The sequence below is a fragment of the Anguilla rostrata genome, chromosome 11 (assembly GCF_018555375.3).
Source record: "Anguilla rostrata isolate EN2019 chromosome 11, ASM1855537v3, whole genome shotgun sequence".
In the NCBI taxonomy this organism is placed as follows: Eukaryota; Metazoa; Chordata; class Actinopteri; order Anguilliformes; family Anguillidae; genus Anguilla; species Anguilla rostrata.
Genome location: NC_057943.1, coordinates 29,953,591 through 29,976,423, shown reverse-complemented (window position 1 = coordinate 29,976,423; position 22,833 = coordinate 29,953,591). Strand labels below are relative to the sequence as shown.

Below are 22,833 nucleotides of genomic sequence, written 5' to 3'. Positions count from 1 at the left end.
TTCATATTTAAAACAGGTTGCTTTTGTATGGTTCATACCACTGCGCAACTGAAAAGCAAACTACATCTCTGCCATTTTGACTGTAGTTTATGTACACAATCATTTGGAAGCCATTTTTTGCACTTTGTTACTTGATACATTTTAGTGTATCTTGTCCACCCTCCCCAGCTCACTGGCACTTACAGGAGCTGGGAGTCACAGAGACGGTCACAGACCCCTGCCGCGCTCTGGGTTCACCCTCCACCCTGCAGATGTACTCTCCAGAGTCATCCGGAGACGCCCGCAGGATCCGGAGCTGGGTCCCCAAAACCTGATACGTGCAACACACACACACACAGGTTTGGCATACTGTAAGTGCTGTAAGATCTACTCTGCTAAAAATGAACCGACATAGCATAAGGAGAGTATATTTTAGTTTTCCCTGAGATAGTTTGTTTCCTACCTCTGAGATTTACATCAACTTTACTACCACACCTATCAGCAGTTACAGTAGGCCTAACCTGGCAAGCTGGGGTTGGATGTAGCTACTGTATCACCCAACCCACCCAGTTGGAAGGAGGATGTGCAGGTGTGTGTGTGTGCTTGGGAGTGTGTGCAGACGCACCTGGTGATTGGAGGAAAGGTGTCTGCCCACCCGTATCCAGGTGACAGAGAGTGGAGGGCTTCCTGGGACTACACAGCTAAGGTCCAGCGACTGTCCTTCCTGAACAGTGGCGATGGACGGCCGGATGCTGCCTGTAGAGATGGGTTCCCCTAGATATGGAGAAGGACACAAATCCATAAATGCATGTCCACATCAAAGATTGACAGTATAGCAAATGCATGAATTTAAAATACATGGACATACAGTACTGTGTGAAAGTTTTAGGCAGCTGTAAAAAAATGCTGTACAGATAAGATGCTTTCAAAAATAATGAAATGAAAGGTTATAAATATCGAAAAAATAATATAAAGGGTAGTAAATAGTTAAAAATTAAATAAACTCAATGTTTGGTCTGACCACCCTTCACCTTTAAAACTACATCAACTCTCTTAGGTACACTGTCCGGCAGTTTTATAAGAAAATCGGCTGGTAGGTTGTTCCAAGCATTTGGAGAACTTGCCACAGTTCTTCTGCAGATTTTGATTGTTTCGCTTGCTTTTAGCTCTCCAGGTAATTCCAGAGACCCTTGATAAAGTTTTTATCTGAAAAGTAGTCTATTACTTAAAATATTACTCTATTTAACAAAATACAAAAATGTATCTGTAAAATTTCATTTTTTGAAAAATTCATGTTTGGAAATCTCAAATTTGCTCTTTTCTACTGACACACTAATGCAGAAAACAAAAAATAAACATCTAAGACCAAATATATACTATATATTATATTTAAAAATCTAGGGTGACTAAGACTTTTGCACAGTACTGTATTTGAAATATTTATTTATTTATTTAATACAGGTTGATATTTTATGATTCATACCCCTGTGCCACCTGAAAAGCAACCTACTGATTGTAGTTTTTGTACACATTCACACGCATTTTGCACATTGTAACTTGATACATATTAGTGCATTTTGTCCATTCTTAGTCCATGTAATCAAACTACTGTATTATCCCAAAGAATGCTCCTAATGCATAATGCCATTCTATCTTAATACCCTGACTGCTGTCACGGCAACACAAAAACACAACCGTTAGCCCTGGAATGCAAGTGGCATGTGGGGACCTGATTACACCCACAATATGTTCAATATAAAAGAAGCATAAGGGTTGCCTGTCTCACCTCTTCCTACGGACACCTCGATGGGGGCCTCTGAGAAGCCGATGTTGTTGGTGCCCACGCACAGATAAGTCCCCGCATCGGCCATCCGGATGTTGGGGATGAGGAGGGTGCCGATGTCGGTGCGTTCCATGCGGGCCTGGGGGGGGGCGGGGGGGGCAGAGCATGCAGGGTGAGCAGGGCGGAGGGGACGGGTGAGACTATCCACCCTGGTGAGCCTTCAGCTCTTTCCTATTTAATTTACCTGAACACCAAACTCTCGGGACCCATTTCTATGACGATTTTGGGGTGAAATCCTCTTAATGGTTGTGTCATGAGAGCAGGATGTGTGATATATTCACTTACCTGCCACACGTGGTGAGGAAGGTGAAATTTTTCACAGCAACTGCTGGCTCATTAACAATACCATGGATTATGGCAATGAACTAAATATGCAGTGTGCTGAACTGCATGTTAAGACAATTGTATGCAAATTCAAATGCAAATACACAACAACAAATACAAACAGAACAAATGCACTTTCTGAATGAACAAAAACAAATTAATATCAATTAATATTACAATATTAAAATGTTAAACAGTGTTAACTCAAAAACTCAACAAATCAATAGCGCAATTATAGTCCATTGATTTTTTCAACAGCAATAGATGTTAATTTAAGTTAATATCATTATTACATCAAAATAATTAATACGACAACAATTAATATAAGTAATTAATATTTGTTGACTATTTTCAACAAACTCTGGCATTAATAAAACATTCCAATTACTATTATTACAGTTACCACCAAGATTAAAAACAGTCTATTAGTTTATTAACCCCTTTGCACAAGCCCCCTAGTGGGGTAGATAGTCTCTATCTGGGAGTTCTTCAAAATATTTTTTCACCACCAAAAACTTGTATTCCGTCATAGTAACAAGATAAATCCAACAATAGCCTGAAGGTATACCAATACAGTGGTTAAAAATAGCTGCACAATGAATAGCAAAATAAACAAGAGGAATTATTGTGTAATTATATCACGTCATTCTACTACCAATATCTGCACCTAAGTATGGAATAAATATAGAAACATACCAATGGTTTTGCATGTATATATCCCTTTCAAGATTCAATGGTCATTTATTGTCTTGAACAATCCATTTTGAGAAATAAACTCCACCTGCTTTTTATGCCACTGTCACTCTTTTCAGTCCATTCTGATTTGATTGATAACTCTTTTATCCAGTATAAGCTTTCCAACAGTGTATGGCATGTTTAATTGGATGTTTACGGCAAAGACAGAGATCTTTGCATAAAACAGCAAGAAAGAAAAAACTAAAAAATATTGAACTGCTGAAAATTCCAGCTAAAACCATCTGGGATTCTAAGATGGTTTAACATGGTTTAATCTGTGTTGTCGACACTTCTAGCAGGTTAAAATTGGTCTCTTGCTGGAAATAGCTGATTAAAGCTGGTTGAGCTCGTAAAGTAAGCTGGTGGTCAAACTTGTGAACTAGCTGACTATATAGCCTGGTCAGCTGGTGAACAGCTTGTTGAACAGCTAAGTGTCCAGCTTCAACCAGTTTAGAGGGTTTCAGCTGGAATTTTCAGCAGGGCGGTTCAACAAATTGAATAAAAATTTCAAGTGTATTCAACGAAGTATCAACTTCAGAGTATATAGTCCAAGTACAGGTATCTTTTTAATACACCTTTTGTATCTTTCCTATTGTTTAATTTAATTAAAACACGAAACACGAAAAAATAAACACACAGCCAGCAAATCAGCAACCCCTGCAACTGCTTAAAACAACAACCAAATTGTATACACTTGCAAAGCAGCAGAGTGCTAGCCCCGTGGGCCAGGCTATGTAAGGAATACCATGAATGCTCTTGTTTGCACATCACCCGGCATAACAAAATTCTAAGATAATGTAACAAAAAAAATCTGCACAGTCCCTGGCATAATGTACCACTACAGAAAGGTCTCACAACAGCCCATCCAGACTAAGCAGTCAAATTTGTTGAGCTCGCTAGCCTCCTGTCTCACGCAAGAAAAACAAAACAAATTTAGGCTAACGGAATGAGCTCTGAACCTTATCACAAGCTTTTAATGAGCACGGTTTGCGGTAGCAGAGACCTGAACACTCAGCAACCCAGGGCCTCCTGGCAAAAACAGACTTGCTCACTCAGTGCTACGAAATAGAGGGAAACGGCGCAACAGGGACATGGAGACTAACAATGAGACGTAAATAAGCTTAATTCACCAATAAACATATATTGCCCGAAACTAAACAAGAAACAATTTATACTTTTTGACCTTACGCAAGTTCTTTAAATAAATAAAACGCCAGACATCTGAACTCTTTCGATATGTGAAAGGGACGAAGACAACCATTTTCTTCATTCGTTTGTAATTTCACACAAATCCGTTAATAACCATTTATTCACAAGTGGTCAATAAACGGTGAGTTCTGTGGCTTGCTTGTAGTACATTAATGGGAGTAATGTAATTTAGGTCAGATTTAAATCATGCACTTAGTTCAGGACTCATGGGGAGGACAAGGGACAGAAAGTGGAGAGATCACACCGACAGACCTGCAGCTCCTCAATGCGTCTCTGTAACACATCAAGGCTGTTGGTTTTAAACTGATGGAAGCCATGAGAAGGAATGGCCTGAACCGAAGACAAGAATAGATGGAGGAAAGAAGGAAAGAAAGAAGTCAAAAACGCTGGCAGGATACATTCAATCAGAAATCTCCGAAAATAATCTAGGAGGAACAGCACCAATGGAAAAGATTCTGATGTATGTATTTTTCCAAGTAATCCACCGGTGAGATAGAGAACCGAGACTGACCTGTGGGGGGAGTTGGCCTCCCTTCTTCTTCCAGGTGAGGCCAGGACTGGGGGTGCCCCCAGCCCGGCAGTAGAGTCTGAGCGTCTCCCCCTCATGGATCTCCACACGCTGGGGGCTCACTTGCACATGGGGCAGACTGGCACCTGTTCCACACGGGACAAAACCAGAGTGAACTTTCACAGCCAGACTCAGCTCAGCAGACAAGAAAAGGACTTTCAACAGAATAGTTACTGAATGTTACTAAGTGAAGGAGACACAGTCCATAACAAACAGCAGACAGATTAAATGACCGTTCCAAATCCAGCAACTAGTTACAAGTTGGTTGAGTAGACTGGCCTCACCTTTAACTTTAGGTTACATGTTACATTACAACTCAAATCAAAATGTTCAATTTTGGGAGACCGTGGCAGGCAGCAGATGTTCTAAAAATGGAGTAGTTCATAGTCAACACAATTTCCCCTGAGAATTTAGGAGAACGTACTGTGGACGTAGAGCACGGCTCGAGCGGTGTGCTCCCCGTGAGTGTTCAGCGCTTTACAGATGTACTCGCCCTCGTCCGACCTCTCCACCTCTGGGATCGTGAGCACTCCTCCGCGGATGATGGCGTTTCGGGGGATCTGGTTGCCTTGCCCTCCTGTGGAAAGTTCCAATGTAAAAAGAACTGGAAGTGGTGTCTAAAGTGGGGTGGGCAGCTAATATTATATTATAATATTATATACCTGACTATTGAACTTTCCAAATCATAAATTCTCTCACCATTATGAATAAAATTTCAAGAATGATGAAGCGATACTGCTTTATGAACAATGGGGTGGGGTAGTGGGGGTGATATTGCTGTATGAACAACAGAGGAAGTGATATTGCCTCATAAACAATAGGGGAAGTGACACTGTTGTGTGGTAGACCCGCGGGTGGGGGAGCTGATAATGCTTCATGAACAATGGGAGGGGCTGATAACCATGACGGCCCATTGACTGTGTCTGCTGCCCTCTGCTGGTGTATTCTGAGTTATTTTACCTATCCACTCAACAGCAGGTGCAGGGTTTCCAGTGGCGGTGCAGCGGAACTCAGCTCTCTGGCCTCGCTGGACCGTCAGCACGGGCGGGTGGACAGTGGCCACTGCCTGTGACCCCTCAGAAGCTACAAACAGGCAGAGGTCAGAGGTCAAGTCAGCAACACTTCAAGTCAAGTCAGTGAAACACGCACAGCCAATCACTGAAGGAGCAAGAGTACCCAAAAAGCCAGCATCTTCACCTCAAACGAATGCTAATTGTGACAAAGTCAACATTTGCACTTATCATTCTGCTTTCACACTGAAGAGGAAGCAAAGATGGAACCATTCAGTTAATATGATATTTTCGCCTACTTTCAGGTATCTTTCAAGATTGGCTTAACTGTGTGCCCCTGTTGTTGTAAAAGTTCCACAATAAATACTTGGTATTCCAACTCATAGCAAAAATTTGGAATTCAGTTAGGTCTAATGCCCGTTAGATTTATTTTAATTCTTCATACAGTAAAAACATGAATACAGAATGATAAACAAAATGATTCCTTTGTCAAATTTCAAAAATCAATGACATTTGCATGATGGATATGTTAAAGATTAAATGCTTGAGATAATTTCTTGTGCCTCAATTTCTGTTGATTAATAGAGAAACCTTCATGGAATAAAATGACTTTTCTCCATTTAGATTATTCCATGGGTCAAGAACAACCATTTATAAAATAGTGGTGCTGATCGTGTAGGACGAATTTACTTACCTCCTAACCATCTGTCCATTGACTCCAAACAATGATATACTGGATTCTCTCCCAGTGAATGTGGTTGTGAACTAGCTACATTTTGCCAATGGGCATGCTGCAGGCAGTGTATTCACATGTGGAATGGATATACATTGGTAAAAGTCAGATTTTAACCACATCAGGAAACTCTGTGGCTGTCATATTGGTCTGTTCTTACAGGAGGATGAACACAGTGTTCCTCAGGAAGTCTGTGTCTGTTATGGTGGCTGTTACTGTATGTTCAAACTGTCCAAATCTCTACACTACACTCTCAGAAAAAAAGATACCATTCAGTAACTAGAAAGGTACAATTGCTTGTCACCAGTACCTTTAGAGGTACAGTTGTGTACTTGTACAGAACTTGTACCCTTGTGTACCTTTATTTCTGAGAGTGCACGGCTAAGATGAGGTTCTAGGCTAATATTCTGTGTCCTACGTCAAGCCATTTCAAAATCGACATACCTTCCACTTCCCCCGCCATTAAAAAATCTCCACATTGATGTCCTAGGCACAGATCTCAGCCTGTTTGTATTTTCCCTCTGTTCAGATCGTTAAACATATGCACAACCATGATGTAGTGATATAAAGTGTAAAATAATCAGATTGCATGGGGCACCATAATATAATATCATATTATTGAGAATGATGATTTCTGAAAAATTATACATTTGTTTATACGGTAATTTGACCATGATGATCATAAATTCTCCGGCTGTCTCCGACTTCCAGGAACACACATCGGCTCAGTCGACTCCATGCCCCATTTGCCGAGATCGACTCTGGCGGAATTCTGTCTTTTAACCCCAAAGAGCTGAGAGTGCAAATGGGCCCCAGTGCAGTTTAGCATAGTGACAGCTGTGTACCTTCGAGCAAAACATTTGATTCAAACACATTCAACAACCTCAACGCCTTAGGCATACAGTGTTTCTTCAGTTCCAGGCTCATCTGTTAATGGTTTATTCCAGTCCCATGAGATAAAGGACAGTACATCCCACCACTGACACTGGAGCACCAAGGTCAACTTCACCACCCCCATGGAGACCCAATGCACCCAAAGTGCTTGTAAAACCACAACGCGTGATGTTCGAAGCGAAGCGGGTCACCTGAAGTGGAAGCCTGTCGTTCTCCCCCACACATCCCAGGGGATGGTGTCTCCCGGCTGTGCAAACAACTCGTGTGGCAGTTGTCACTTCTTGCATGCAAGGAAGAAGCATGCACAGCTTTCCCCACTTTATTTCACTTTCCAATGCCAAATGAAAGCAACATGGCTGTCCTTATCTGAAGTAGAGGGAGGACTATGCCTCTCCCTCTCTCGGTTCAGGTATTGTTGCAAAGGGCACTATGCAGATGAAAAGGCTTGCCAATAACTTGTCAGTCAAGAGGTGACATCCAACAGACAGGAGTTTCCCCATGTGAATGACATCGCATAGAGCGGAGTTTCCCCATGTGAATGACATCAAACAGAGAGGAGATTCCCCATGTGAATGACATCATACATACAGGAGTTTCCCTATGTGAATGATATTGCACAGATAGGTGTCTACCCATGTGAATATAGAGAGGAGTTTCCTGTGTGAATGACATCATACAGAGGAATTTCCCTATGTGAATGACATCACACAGAAAAGAGGTTCTCCATGTGAATGGCATCACACAGAGAGAAGTTTCCCTATGTGAATGACATGACACAGAGAGGAGATTCTCCATGTGAATGGCATCACACAGAGAGGAGTTTCCCCATGTGAATTACATCATATAGAGAAGAGTTTCTCCATGTGAATGACATCGCACAGAGAAATGTTTCTCCATGTGATTGACATCACACAGAGAGAAGTTTCCCGATGTGAATGGCTTCTTACAGAGAGAGGTTTCTCCATGTGAATGACATCATACAGAGTGGAGTTTCTCCATGTGAATGACATCACACATAGAACAGTTTCTCCATGTGAATGACATCACGCATAGAACAGTTTCTCCATGTGAATGACATCGCACAGACAGGAGTTTCCCCATGTGAATGACATTGCGCAGAGGAGTTTCTCTGTATGAATGACATCGCACAGAGAAGGGTTTCCCCATGCAAAATAACATGCAGCCATCCAGCAATGATGAGCAAATGAACCCAATGAAGCAGCTGGTCCCAGGTAATGCTCATGCACAGTCTAATGAACCAGAATCAAACCAGTGGGGACAGCCCTACTCTGATAACACTGCTGTGGTCAGCTGAGTGGTACTGGGGTCAGCACCACCACCAGTGGCTTCACACTGTCTTTCCAGCACCACTTACTGTATCTTGCTAAATCCAGAATTTTTACAAACTGACCTGACAAAGGCCAGATTAGTCTGAAAAACTGCACGAACCCTGAGATTGTGTGAGATGATTGAAGGATAGAGTAACTGCAGGGTAAGATAATATGACACATCACACTGACATGATTACTTAAAAGTAAACATAATTAATCATTAGAATATAAAGTAGATGGAGATTGGAGCAAAATGCCCCCTGAAAGGCTTTTTGCCCCAGGTAGGGGGGCATCATTCGCTAATTGGAGCAATATGCCCCTTCACATTTTTTTTAATTTTTTGTGCATTAACAACAAAGTTGCCCACATTTACTATTTATTTCCCCTGAAGGTGTGTTGGTTTAAGCATAAATATTATGCAAATATTATACTGATATCTTAATATGTTCAAATCTAACTGTAAATCAATATTGCACTAAAGGGGGTGACCTACCCTATATCCAGACAGCAGTACATCAAAAAATTTGTTTTACACTAAGTTAAACTATTTTACATTCGGGTTCTGTCTTAGACTCTCTGAGGAGTAATAAAACTATAACTATAAGTCAGGAGCAGCATACCCTGGTCCTGGGGAGCTGCAGGGTCTGCTGGTTTTTGACTTTATAACCAAGAAACCAGGTGAGGTGAGTTACCCGTGTAATCGACTGCTTTAACTGATCGATTAAGTGACGAGTAATAACAAAAACCAGCGGCTCTCCAGGACCTGGTTTGGCCACCTCTGCTATACTGTAGGTAATACTTGGCTTTAACTAGTCAGTCCAGCAGTTTTTCTGTTTTATTGCAGGGCGGCTGCGCAGAATTGCAGGCGGGAGTAACTGCAACAGACAGCGAGGTGAAAATCATAACAAAGCAAGTAAACAGTTTGAGGCGAGGCCAGTTATGAAATGTGTATGTAATCCAAAAAAATGGAAACCCTACAGCTATTATTTTTCAAAAATGATACTCAAGACTGAACATTAAATAAAAACTTTGAGGTAATAAATGTCCACAGTCTGGCTTGTTTTCAGTTTATTTTCTTTCGGTGGTAGCTGCACCACCTATAGTGCTGTTTATATAGCCTTGACCTGGTATGTCCCAATAGAGAGTGTAGCCAGAAAGTAAGTTCAGCAGACCTAAACGGAGCTGGGCAAACCCCCAGCTTGACTCAGCTCAGCACAGACAGCGTAAAAATGATGTACAATGATGGGGAAATTAATGTGGGGGAAAAACATACTTAATGCACAAAACATTTTAATATGTAATACTGTAGCAGAGACCTCCAGGCTTGACACAGTCCTACTGTATATACTCTAGTCCACGGCTATTCAATGGGAAATTTTTGGCCAAATCGGTCCTGACATTGAGCTAATCATGGCCCTTATCCAGGTGCATCTGTACATGCAGTATCAACATACCTCACATTAGCAATAAATAATAAGTATTGCTATGCGCATTTAAATAAGTTTGCTATTTTGTACAATGAACTTTGTATTCATTCATTGTTATATACATAGAAATTTTAAATGTTTGGCCCCTAAACCGAACTACCATTTTCAAAAAGAATCTGGCCCCCAGGAAGCAGAAGTTGAGGAACCCTGCTCTAGAAAGGCAGTGGAAATGACAAGCCAAGATAAACTGAATGACCCGTTCAGACATTCTTCAGTTTTTACTGAACGTGCGTGCCTCTAGGACAATTTGCATTTACAAGGGTCAGCTGTTCAAAGATCAGGAGTGCGGTGCATCTCAGACACTGGTTAACTTCGTGTTCCATTAGGGTTCACTGTGCATGAGCATTACCTCACCTGGAACGCGCGTCGAAGTCACCACCCAAATGAGCGAGGGCGAGGGCAGAGGTGGAGGTAAAGAGGCGACGAGCGCATGCGTGACCAGAGGCGCGGGTCACTGCGGAGAACGCCATGCGGACTTACGCGCTCTGTGTCCTTCAAACATTTCATAGGCTGTGTAAAACATCTGAGTCTGTGAGGCCTCTGCGAATGAGGGACAGACAGGAACTCAGCACAATCTCAAGGGACAGCTGAGACACCTCGGACGGAAACCGACACTGGACTTTCATAGCGGCCCTTGTCTGTGTTGTATCCCCAATGACCCCGAATGTCATATGCTATGAGTTTAATCATTTAAAGAGCAGGTGTTTTGGAATGTTTTTCCCTCAAAATTAAGTCTAAGTCAGTGTTCTCAAACTCAATTGCTTTCAATTACCGGTAGTGATTGTTGCATCAGTATTAGAATGTTCAGTTAAGAACATTCTAATCACATATTTGCGATCTTACACCTTAATTGTGAGAGCAATGCCTTATAAACGTCATAATGTACAGATACAAAAACTCAGTAGATAAAGCCCTGATGAGGAATCATGAAATTCAAAAATGATCAACAATAAGACTGATTGTAGTGTTTATATGGTGCACTAGACATATTAATAGATTAAAAAAAAATGTGTTATGTCAAATGTAGAAATAGTGCTGTAAGGTAACATACATGTGACATGCATGATAACATTGTGCTGGTTAGTGCTGTATACATAACGTAAAACAAAAATGTTGACAAACGTGGGAGCAACATCATAACAACATATTGCAAACATATTGCTCACTGCAATTTGTCCATAGTGTACCGGATGTTTTGCTGCTATTAGCAGTACTTACCATTGTTTACTTTTCATCAAGCGTACATTTTTTCTTCTTCACTGGCATGCAATTGAAAAAGATCTTTCGTTCACGTCCCCAAGAAAGCATGTGTAATTTATTGTTAATGTGAAACCCCTCCCCCCCAGAAAAATACACTTAATTACCATGCTGTACTCTAGAATGAAAGGAAATGCTATCAAGTTATTCATTTATAAAAACAGCATAACAGTTAATCACTTGTACAATCCCTGATAATAAATGACTTTGTAACAGACTGCCCGTGAGATGTGAACACAGGAAACAAAAGGTATTGACAAGGTCACATGAAATGACAGCCACAAAAAAGCATGCAGGTTGGTTAGTAGCGTACTGGTACAAAACATGAGCAAAAGCTTTATTTCTGTTAGGAATACATTTCTTATTAGTCTCTACTCGAGTTCCCCTCACTATAAGAGGTGGATTCATTTAAGTTATTTTGAAATTAATGTACAAACACTGTCAAAATGTCTCCTATTCAGAACTGCAAATTTATTTTCACCAATCGATTCTTGTATGAGTCAGCCTTTTGACTGGTATTATAATTTTTTTTTTCTGATTCACCAGGTGAAGTCTCGAAGCCAACCCCATGTTCAAAACCTGTTACGTAGAAAAGCCATTTTACACTTACTCCAGGTATTTTGACTTGTGTTTCATTTTATTGTTCAAACCAATGCAGTGACAAGTGTAAGCATATTCTTTTATACAAGTGAACAACTTCACAGTTCAGATAAATAAAATACACTGGATTATGAATATGTACAACAGGATTCATTATTTATGGGGGGTCAGTCTAAATATGGCCAAACAGCACCTTTGCATATGAAACAAGAAATAATTAATTCTTGGATCATGGGATTGCACAATATAGCCATTATTTAAAAGTAAACATAAAAGCAATACTGTGAAAATACTGTGCTGCTTAAATGATGGGGGGGGGGCATAATTAATTTCCTTTTAAAAGCTGATCAGCCTTCCCGTACAGCCTGCGACACTGACTACGAATTAAACTATGGACCAATGAGCTCAAATTCAAAGACCACAAAAATTTAAAAAATGAAGAATGCATTTTCAGTTTAGTTTCAAACACCAGTTAAATAACAAATCAGGTGCTGTCATGATTGAAATATAACTTTGAGTATCTCAAAGTTGCTAATCATTTGCTAATCATTTGCATTTTTCATAGTCACAGCTAACATATGTTTTCATATTTGTTCATACTGTGTGGTACGTGTAATTTTTGTTGAGTAGGACATAAAAAGAGAGATGAAACAGTGTGCTTTAATTTAGATTTGAGGAAGCAAACACACGTATATCTGTGTATCAGAGTACTACTCCCTTGTATGACAATTTTGGTTACAATTCATTGTATTGCTAATTTTACGGCATAGATTTCCTTTTGTTATTCTGTAATACCTACATTTTACAGAAATATCAATAAAATCACTGAATATAATAAAATCTGAGTAATTTTCAACTGATATCAGAAGAAAGCAGTAGTGCCCCGTTAACAAATTTAGAATTAGTTTTACTTAATGTAGCATTTCATATAAAAAATGAAGGGGTGTGTGTGCATGTGTGTTTGTGTGTACACATGTTTGTGCGTGAGAGTGAGAGAGAGAACGCTGCAATGGTCCAAGGTTCATAATCCTTCAATATTGTAACCTACAGCACAACGTGAAAAATCTAATGACATTTTAAGGTTGGACCAAATTATGAACATACAGAAATACCAATGCCACTGTACTGAATTACACTATCCAAGAAACATGTGGTGAAGCAGCACAAAATATGTCACATCATGTTCACAGAGAGGCAGTACATCGTTCTAACTGTGGCGTTCAAAAATAGTCCTGTAAAACAATGCTAAATTGCAGAGGTTGAACCCGTTGTATAGTCTTAAGCACCATTTTAAACATGAACATTCAGAATTTCATTTCTATGTTTGTTTGATTATCGTTTGTACAGCATTAATCCAGAGTTCGGTTTTATCCATAAGTGATGGAGTGATGGGCACTTGAAGTTGTGAGAGGGACTTCCGCATCCTTCTAGCAAGCGGGAAAAAATACAGCAGTCCTTTCTCATTTAGTCCCGGGGGTGCGATTAGCTCCACATCGCTTTCACCCCTCATCAACCACAACACCCCACGGGTCAAGGGAACAGTGATTGACATTCATCCTAAAAAAACTGGTCCACATCCCAAAAGGGGAGGGGGGTGGGGAGGGGATCTCTTCTATAGTGTAAAAAGAAAGAATGCCAAATACCAACACCCGGCTAAAGAAGAAGATTTAAACTTGGAAGTACGGAAACTTGGAAAACGAGGGCCCGAAAGCTGACCGAAACCACCACCAACCGACCGAGACAACCCAAGGATGCAGACAGCACACACGAGCACCAACCTACGCTAGGAGACACAACGCGACGCAAGTCACCGCCTGTATCTCTTTACAGTGTTGTTGGATTACAGATCATTGAGCCACTGTCAGCGAACCATGCAGCTCCTCTCAGGTGAAACCAAACAGATGACATCGTCTCTTAAGTTAGAAACGTTCAAGAAAACCATTGAATGTATTTCTCTTGAAATAAGGTCAAAGCCTCTTCTACAGGCTATGTGGTGAATAACAGTTGTTTGGAATGCTATGGCAGGGTCTTCAAAAGGCCATTCAAGTTTAGAAGCTAACTGAGCCCCTTCTAGGAAACCAGTTCTGTGGTATGCAGTACTCGTAGTAGTAGTAATTAAGTATGCCCGTTTTTTTCTAAGGCCCTCAAACAAAGCAAACAAGAATTCAGAACAAGTTATGAACCTGATCTATAAAGCCCTAAAACAGCTAGATTTAGCTCGATTTAAATCAGATTTCTGATTAGCATAAAACTAGTGAGATACATCATCCAACTGTTTTCAGAATATACCAAAGGGTATACAGTTAGCTTAGCATTATATATTTAATAATATACAATTCAGTGTAAACATATCCAAGATTTAACAAAATTTACAGTACTTTAGTGGTTATGTTCTGCACTGTGCATGGCCGACAAACCCCTTACATTAATCTGGCTTCAATTTTAAAAATAAACATTATAAAAGAGCTGATTATTCCAACACTACTTTCTAATAGTTATCAATTATACTTCCACATTTAACATGTATATTAGTAAAATGGAATCACACTTGAAACTAGATATGATCTTACCACAGTACATGTCGACCTGAGTCTTAAAACCCAGTCATTTATAGCTACTCAATATCACCGTATTAGCGGACAGACCCCCATCGCTACAAAGGTGTAATCCTTTTTCTTTACGAGAATGAGCTTTCTGTGAAGCGCTGAACATATTTTGAGACTTTACGTAATGTACCTCATAGAAACAACACTCACAACCTCTGAGATTAAGCTTGAATTTGAAGAAGTATGAGGAATCATTTTACAATATCTCATAATAAGATATATTTTAAATAAAATATTTATAATAAAATATAAATAAAATATTTTATAACAAAGTCCCACCTAACACTGTCCTTCCCTGTTTCTGGACATGCAAAAGTAAAGGTTTTACAGACAGCCAAGCAGTTAGAGGAAAAACCAAGACCAACAGACAAGACTGCACAGATGGAAGAATATAAAAGGAGGTGTTATGTTTTGGCAAAAGGGTTAGCTTAGCCGACACAGAGGGTATGTAGACCAGGGGTCCATGCACTGGGTGGGTCAGGGGGGACGGGGGGAAGGGGGTGGGGACAGGGGGGTGGGTGGACGATGATGGATGCCTGATGGGGGGATCACAAACCTGGGACATACAGTACGGCTGTGCCCTCATCCATGGCAAACATGTTGGAGCCTGTGCAGACGTAGACTCCCGCATCCTCTGGCTGAACGTTCTGGATGGTGAGAATTCCGTTGAAGTCCATGGCCCGGTGGGGCAACTTTCTGTTGCCTTGACGGGTCCAGACAAGGGTATAAGCAGGCGACTGGAAGGGAGGGGTGGTTGGGGGAAGACCCAAATAAAATGTGATCAAACCAAGCGTGGAAAGGCAACTGTTCAAGCAAAATGAGTCCAGTGGGTAACCGACCTGTTACACGTCCAGTGAATCTGGAAACAAGGTAAAAATATTCTACCGTTTTAAATTTGAATTCAACCAATTCAACCGTTTTCAAGAGCATAAATGTTGTCATACAACATCATGGGAGTGAATTTCAAGCCATTTCCTGGATTGACCCCAACATTTGTGTTCTCCATTTAGATCAGGGATGTCATACCCAAGTACTGGAAGAGTGCCTTGACTTCAGGTGCTTGACATGTTTCAGCATTAAGGTCAGGGCTATTCTACGCTGTTCTTGGAAATCTACAGTCCTGTAGGTTTTCACTCCAACCCTAGTAAAGCACACCTCATTCAACAACTAGAGATCTCATTGAGCTGCTAATTAGTGGAATCAGATGAGCCAAATTAGGGGTGAAATGAAAGCAGACAGGATGGTAGATCTCCAGGAGCAGAGTTGGGCAGCCCTGGTGTAGTTGCCCAAGTCATTATGACTGGCTAGATAGTGCACATACCTTGTTTCTAGGGCTTATTAAATGGGCTGCTAATTTAAAATAAACCTGCAGACAGTGCAGGACTTGAATGTGACAGCCCAATGTAGATGGATCATCAAGGCGTATAAGGAACTTTGGGTCAATTATCATGAATTTTATTCTCAGACTGCCGTCTGGTGTTGGAACTCTGGGCATGTTACTCAGCATTCGGACATACCTGTCTGTTTAAAACTGATATTTAAGTACTGTGTTTAAGAAATTTTAGCTGGCACAGGTAACAATGTATGCTTCTCATCTACTTTCAGTAATCCAGTCGTTTTTCTGGTGAATATGAAGCATGAAGCAGCACGTGACCTTTAAACCCAGTGACCACTGAACACAGGCCCTCTGAGACCGTACCTTGCTCTTAGCGGTGCAGATGAAGCTGACCGCAGATCCGACAGTCACGCTCTGTGCTTTGGGCTCCTCGACGGTGACCTCAATGGGCTTAGAAACCGCTGGTGAAAAGCACAGAACAGGAGCTCAGTATATTTTATCCTCGATGTATAAAAAGGCTGGGTTATGTAAGCTATGCCTTGAGAAAATGACAGACGCTTCAAACGCCCACCACTGACTGATATGATGTTTATTTATGTTTACAGCTTTTCGGTCACACTTCAAAATAAGCACTGTAATGAAATTCACACACATCATGTTTAACGCCTTCATGTGCTGCATTAACATCTTCATAAATGCAAGCAATTATGAAGGCTGACACAGTGTGTTATGAAAAATTCTATTCTCAAATGTGACATGACACAAGATGTCAACTGCCATAAAGGCAACCCTCTAACTAAAATTCCTGCAAGTGATTTATGTTAGGCTGTGGTAATGAAGACATGATATACGCTTCATGGAGGTTTTAGAAATATAATATACTGTGTAAAATGCAAGCCATTATTCATTCTTGTACATTTTTTACAATTAATCATTCAATGGAAATGACAGAGGTCTTCAGTGGGAACCCTCACCTTGAGTCTTTATATTAATGGTTTCTGCATATTATATGCATTTTCTTACATAAATGTCTGACAGAAAAGATCTCTCTGATCTTTGAAATTCCTACAGTAAGGCCTGGACTATTTCTTTTTTAATAATTCCTAATCTATTTACAGAGAGCTCCATAATGTTTTGGAGAAAAACATACTTTTTCTTGATTTGGCTCTGTACTCCACAATTTTATATTTGCAATCAAACTATTTTATTAAAAGGTATTTTAATACATTTTGGTTTCACCATATAGAAGCAACAGCATTTTTTATACTTAGCCCCCATAAATATTTCACCGTATATATAATTTGCTATAAAAAAATGTTCAGCTTTGCGTGAATATCATAAGGAGGCATATTTTGTATTAATTATTGCATTTTGACAGATATGTAAGGTCAAGTGTCAATTGACGGAATTGTCTTACCTTTATTTTGAATAGCCATTCTTCAGTCTATCATTTGTAATTACCCAGTTATGAAGACCTAAGAAGCAGTGTCTTTTGTGTTCAATGATCACCTTTTTTTAAAATCAGTGGATCATGTCGATTCTTCCCAGTACAACCATTTTAACATTGATCTGGGCTCAATAGAAATCTTTTTATTTGATCAATCATACAATCATTTGGGATTGTCATGCTTTGAATCTATCATGCCATTCATTTTTAAAAAGAGCAGCTTTCCACTGTAAATTTGTTCAGCTAAAGTTTTGTAGACATGGAGATGTCAATCTTACCTATATTTTCAGAAATCATTCGAGAATACCGATTATAGCAACCTGGAACGCAAGACAATTGTGTTCTTTTCATCACTCAACACTGCTCCTCTCTCTCCATAACTTTTTCCCCCTGAGAGGCAGTGGAGCCAACTGTATGTAAATCAGACTGGATGAATGGCAAATGAACAAACATTAAGCGTTTAAGAAGCACATTTCCGTCTCAGTACATCTGACAATACACCACGTCATTGGCTCAAATGCACGGAAGCCTTTCGCTTTCTGTGCGTTAGCCCCGCCCCTTACTTACTGGTGACGACGATCTCGGCGCGGCTGGTGTTGGTGCTGCGCAGGTCTCGGCAGGTGCAGATGTAGACACCGGCGTCGCTGGGCTCGATGGAGGGGAAATACAATTCCTCACCTGCAAGAGGAGGAGTGGACAGAGTCAGAACTTACTGGATGCAAAGTCAGGTTATTTAACTGGCCTTGGTTGCAGGTTCGATTCCCACTATGTAAAAATGAGAAAGTTGTGCAAGTTGCTCTGGATAAGGGCATCTGCTAAAAGCCTGCAATATGATGTAATGTAGCAGTTTGGGAGTTGGACTCATTACCAGAAAGTTGTAGGTGTGGTTAACATCAGGGTAAAACCTGCCTTGCTAAGTTGGTTCACTTTTGTGTACGCATTTTATTGTATTTTCACCAAACCCTGGCTGTAACTTCCCAAAAGTCACGCCCACATCCAAGCCATGCTGGGAGGGGCCAGAGATGTGTGTGTAGGGCTACAGTGGGGTGGGAGGGGCCGTGTACCTTGTCTGCGTCTGTCAGCGTGGCTGGACACTGGCTGCCTGTCCTCCCGGGACCAGTAGAAGTAGTGGGGTGGGGAGCCGGTCACCTGGCATCTGAGCGTCACGGGGGTGCCCTGGGACACCAGAACCCGCTCGGGGTGCACCTTCACTACCAGGGAGGCTGCGTCTGTAACGGGACAGGGCACAAACACCAGGAGAATCACACACATAGATTCGCTCGATCAGCATAAAGTTCCATCAGACTTTCAACATGGCATCATGACAGGCGATAAATGTAAAATATGCTGAAAGTGGATTATTTAGAATCACATTCATTTTCAGTAAAAGTTAGTCATGTACCTGTAGAAGAATACCAAATCTGATATTTCAAGACCCACTTGCCACCAAAATTCCCTTCATATCTGAAAACCACTTGAGAATCTCCAACTTGTCTGCACTGGGCGAATGCAGGTATGATACTCACTGTTTTTGGGGCGGCACCTGACCTTCCTCTGGGGGTCTCCCTCATACCCCTCAGCACAGCTGTGGGGGAGAGAAGCACAAACACGTCAAGAGGAAGCACCGAGATGACACTTCAACCTTGTCCTCAAACGTCTGAGGAGGAGGAGGAGGTGGTCTTACCGTTCGCAGGTCTGGCCGGTGTAACCAGGTAGGCAGGCAGTGCACTGGTATCCTCCATTTCCTGTGCTCTCGCAGGTCGGAGAGAACCTGGAAAAACAGACACGTTCACTTCATTTCTCCCGATTTAAGGACATGTGTCCCCTCATAGGTACGTGGTTGGCCCGTGTTGTAACACTTCAGGAGCAGGTATGGCGAAAGATCGCACGTTTGGGTCTTGGTGGACCACGATTTTTGCTTTACTCAACCTGAACTAATTCAGTAAACATCCAGCTGTAGAGATGAATGGATATGTACAAATGTAACATGTTTTAGCTGCACAGGTTAAGGGTGTAAGCTTAGAAATAAATACGTACCACATATAATGGAAAATTAAATGGGTTCCAAAGTCTTTTCCATCATATGTTTGAGGACTAATATGGATGTGTTAAGATTAGGGGGTGTTGCTCACTGATAGTCAGGGTCCATGTGCGGACAGGCGCAGGGCTGGCAGTCCTCGGGGGTCCCGGCAGTGGGGTCCCCAAAATAGCCAGAGGCACACTGCTCACACAGCCCCCCCATGGTGTTGTGGAGGCAGTTCTGGAGGCAAGGAGATGAGAGCGAGGTTAACCCCAGTTAACCCCATTTGGCACAGAAGTGGAAGATGGTTGGGTGAGTTCAGAAACCACCACGGTCTCCGTCTGCTCATCAGGAGACCGCACTGCTGAATTAATAACCTGTTTGATTAAATAAGGACATTATCTTTAGCGGAATCAGTCAGTTGAAGTCTTGAATGGGTAAACCCCCCAAAACCTTTATAGCCATTATTACTATAAAGACTGCCTTCAAATTTGACTGGTGGTCTCTACTCCTGAACTTAATGAGTGGTACAGTGCCAAAAGAGGAGCTCTGCCGCCACAGGCAGGCAGGATTCGGACGGGGCGCCTACCGTGCAGACGCCAGTCTCGGGATGGCAGGAATCCGAGTGACCGTTGCACTCACACAGCTCACAGTGGCCCAGGTACAGACCCCCTCCAGTGCGGCTGTACCCTGGGGCGCAGTCCTACCAACACAGCACAGGGGTCAGAGGTCACATGATGCAGACGTGTGTGGACTACGTACGACAGTATTACAAACTAAAAACTATATATAGATTAAATAGATTTTATGCTGCTTTTATATAATAAATAAATATTTTGATTTATTAATAAATGTTGATATTCCCAACAATGGTGAATAATTGACACTGAAGAAGATGGCCATCGCATGCTATAGAAGCGGCAGTGTTTTGATTCTGATTGATTTAGGACCAGAGGTGTAAAATCCAGGTTCAGAAAGTCCTCATCAGTACTTTGTTCCAATCACCTGAATTTGCAAATGAGCACAAATCTTCAGCCAGGAAGTAGAACTAATTAGTGAATTCAGCTGGCTGAGTTCACGGATGGAAGAAACGCATGGCGGGACTTTCACTTTCTGACCCCTGTGGACTTTCCACCTCCGTTTCGCCTGGCCTGCGGCGGAGGGGAACGCGGAGGAGTGCGGGCATCACCTGGCAGGACAAGCCCTGGTACCCAGGAGGGCAGCGGCACTGCTCGACCTCCAGGGCCTGGGCCAGGCCACTGTAGTTGGGCACGGCCACCTCCATGCGGATGTCGGAGATGCTAGCCGAGAGCATATCCGTGTAGTAGGAGGCGCGGATCAGCACGTCGTCCAGATCGGCCAGCACCATCATCAGGTGCTCCCTGGTGGCCGGCATCCCGTCCGGGCGACGCCAGTTTTTCTACATCGCGGAGGAGAGAGAAGCACCGCCATTTAAGCCACAACTGACCATTTAAAATGAGGAGATTTACAGATACTCTCTAACAGATACTTAAGATTTTTTTACATCCATCGTCTATCGCAAACCTGCAAACTCTGAGTTGCAAGACCAGTTTCCAATCTCTTGTGCTATTTTGACCCCCTAATACCACATCACCATGGACACACTGTGAAGGGACATCTAAACAAGGAGCCACGTTTGAGGTCTGGGCACATGGGTAGAGCATTTCTATAATGATTAAAACAGCAACTTCTAATACTTACTCCATACTACAGTATTGCGTATATGACACCAGAAACAGTAAACACACAGACAGTAAAAATGTAAAAAAATCAATTAGAAGAGTTAGAGTTAAGCCTGAGAGACTGAAAATGCATGCTAGCAAAAACTAATAGCTCAAAAGGGATCATTTGGAGGGTCTTGCCCAAATCTAAAAAGGGTACACTCACCTCTTTGAAAACCACTTCAAACTGACGAGACTCTCGTGTACCCTGACTCCTGTGCCATGTCTGGCGAGAAACTAGGGTGATGTCGTTACCCTGAAAGACAAAAAAAAGGAAAAAAAACAGGATTACGGAACCCAACGAAAACATTCTTGAGAACTGTCACTGGATTACTGCATGCCACTGTGGAATTTGACATTTGGGAAAGCTAAGTACTGCACACCCCAAACCATACTCACGATCAGCTGGACATCGGCGTCTTCGATGGGCGTTCCCCTATGGCCTGCCACGTAGGCGACAGTATATTTCAGAGTACCGCCATAGGAGCCCACCTACAAGACAGAAGAGGGCGGAGTCACAATAAGGCACAACCCCGAGCCAATCACATTGTCCTCGCAAGACCTATGGAGAACAAAGCCAGAGGGGCCGTGGGAAATGTTTAAGTTGAATGATCCTCTCAAGGGAACTCAATGGTTAAAGCATTTGAAGCCTGGATGAGACTTTTTCAGCAGAACTAGTTTGAAAGGCATTTGGGCTAAATCCAAATGATACGAGGACCTCGACTTGCCTGGGCTCAGCAACATTCCTGCTTTGTTGGCTGTGAAATGTGATTAAGAGGTAAACATTTAATTCTTACACCAACACCTGCACAAATTCTACAGACCTGCCAACCTTAGGAAAATATTTTGAGTACCACAATAGTCAGCGTAACGCTTAGTTCACATGCTTTCGCACCACTTCGCTCTGCACGCACACACGCACACACAAGCCTTTCTTCATAATTCTAGTTTTGGACGTTTTGAGGGGCAGAGGCACGACCATTGCTCCTGATATTTTGCGAGAAACTTCTGGGGGGCATGGACTCGCTTCTTTTTAGTAGGCCTGCTGCTCTCTCTCTCCTTGTTAGTATCCTCGTCATTTGACGTCATGATTATTTTCTAACTGCAAGGCTGGTCGGGTGACTGGCTGCAATAATAGGAATTATTTGCTACGTTAGCAGTCTATAGTCAAACACCTTTGCAATGGTCACTTTACTCCAACAGAGCGTGCGCGATTCAAAGTTTGAACGCGGAGTCTCCGTAGCGTTTGAGTTACTGCAGCTAAATTACTCCATCAGTTATTCGCACGTCTCCTAACGAGGCTAAATCGTATGCGAGCTACTACTACGGCTAACTATATACACAAATTTATCTCATTACGATATACTCCTTGAAATGCATCATCTCATAAAGTTACCGAACATGTTTTCACGTTTTATATGTTAACATTACGGTCACATTTTTGTGCTTGGTTATTACTCCCCACTTCCCATTTTACCTCAGCAATGCAGCGTTACGCCTCGGTGGATAATAAAGTACCACTGCGTATCAGTAGATGTTGAGTGGGTCGGGGAGGGGTTACAGAACCACAAGGTCTTAGCATATGGTTCAATCCGAGGGATGTAGTTTAAATACCAAATAAATGTACGGTATTGTTTTGTATTATTTGATTGTTTTCCGTAATTAAATTACAATAATATATTTTTTTTTGCGTAGTTTCAGCATTTCATACC

At 41.8% G+C, this 22,833-nt stretch overlaps 1 protein-coding gene across 1 annotated transcript in view; it reads right to left on the bottom strand.

Moving 5' to 3' along the window:
• LOC135234568 (basement membrane-specific heparan sulfate proteoglycan core protein-like) overlaps nt 1–22,833 on the bottom strand; it is a 145,333-nt gene that overhangs the window by 40,087 nt on the left and 82,413 nt on the right. Inside the window, exons 40-58 of the mRNA XM_064299284.1 lie at nt 21,521–21,613; nt 21,288–21,377; nt 20,569–20,799; nt 19,969–20,082; nt 19,492–19,619; nt 19,044–19,130; nt 18,886–18,944; nt 18,424–18,588; nt 17,927–18,037; nt 16,276–16,373; nt 15,133–15,313; nt 10,594–10,653; nt 5,619–5,741; nt 5,083–5,235; nt 4,602–4,744; nt 4,343–4,420; nt 1,766–1,901; nt 605–753; nt 184–310 (exon numbers count right to left, since the gene is read on the bottom strand). Of these exons, the coding sequence (XP_064155354.1) occupies nt 184–310; nt 605–753; nt 1,766–1,901; nt 4,343–4,420; nt 4,602–4,744; nt 5,083–5,235; nt 5,619–5,741; nt 10,594–10,653; nt 15,133–15,313; nt 16,276–16,373; nt 17,927–18,037; nt 18,424–18,588; nt 18,886–18,944; nt 19,044–19,130; nt 19,492–19,619; nt 19,969–20,082; nt 20,569–20,799; nt 21,288–21,377; nt 21,521–21,613 (2,326 nt within the window). The remainder of the gene's footprint in view (nt 1–183; nt 311–604; nt 754–1,765; nt 1,902–4,342; nt 4,421–4,601; nt 4,745–5,082; nt 5,236–5,618; nt 5,742–10,593; nt 10,654–15,132; nt 15,314–16,275; nt 16,374–17,926; nt 18,038–18,423; nt 18,589–18,885; nt 18,945–19,043; nt 19,131–19,491; nt 19,620–19,968; nt 20,083–20,568; nt 20,800–21,287; nt 21,378–21,520; nt 21,614–22,833) is intronic.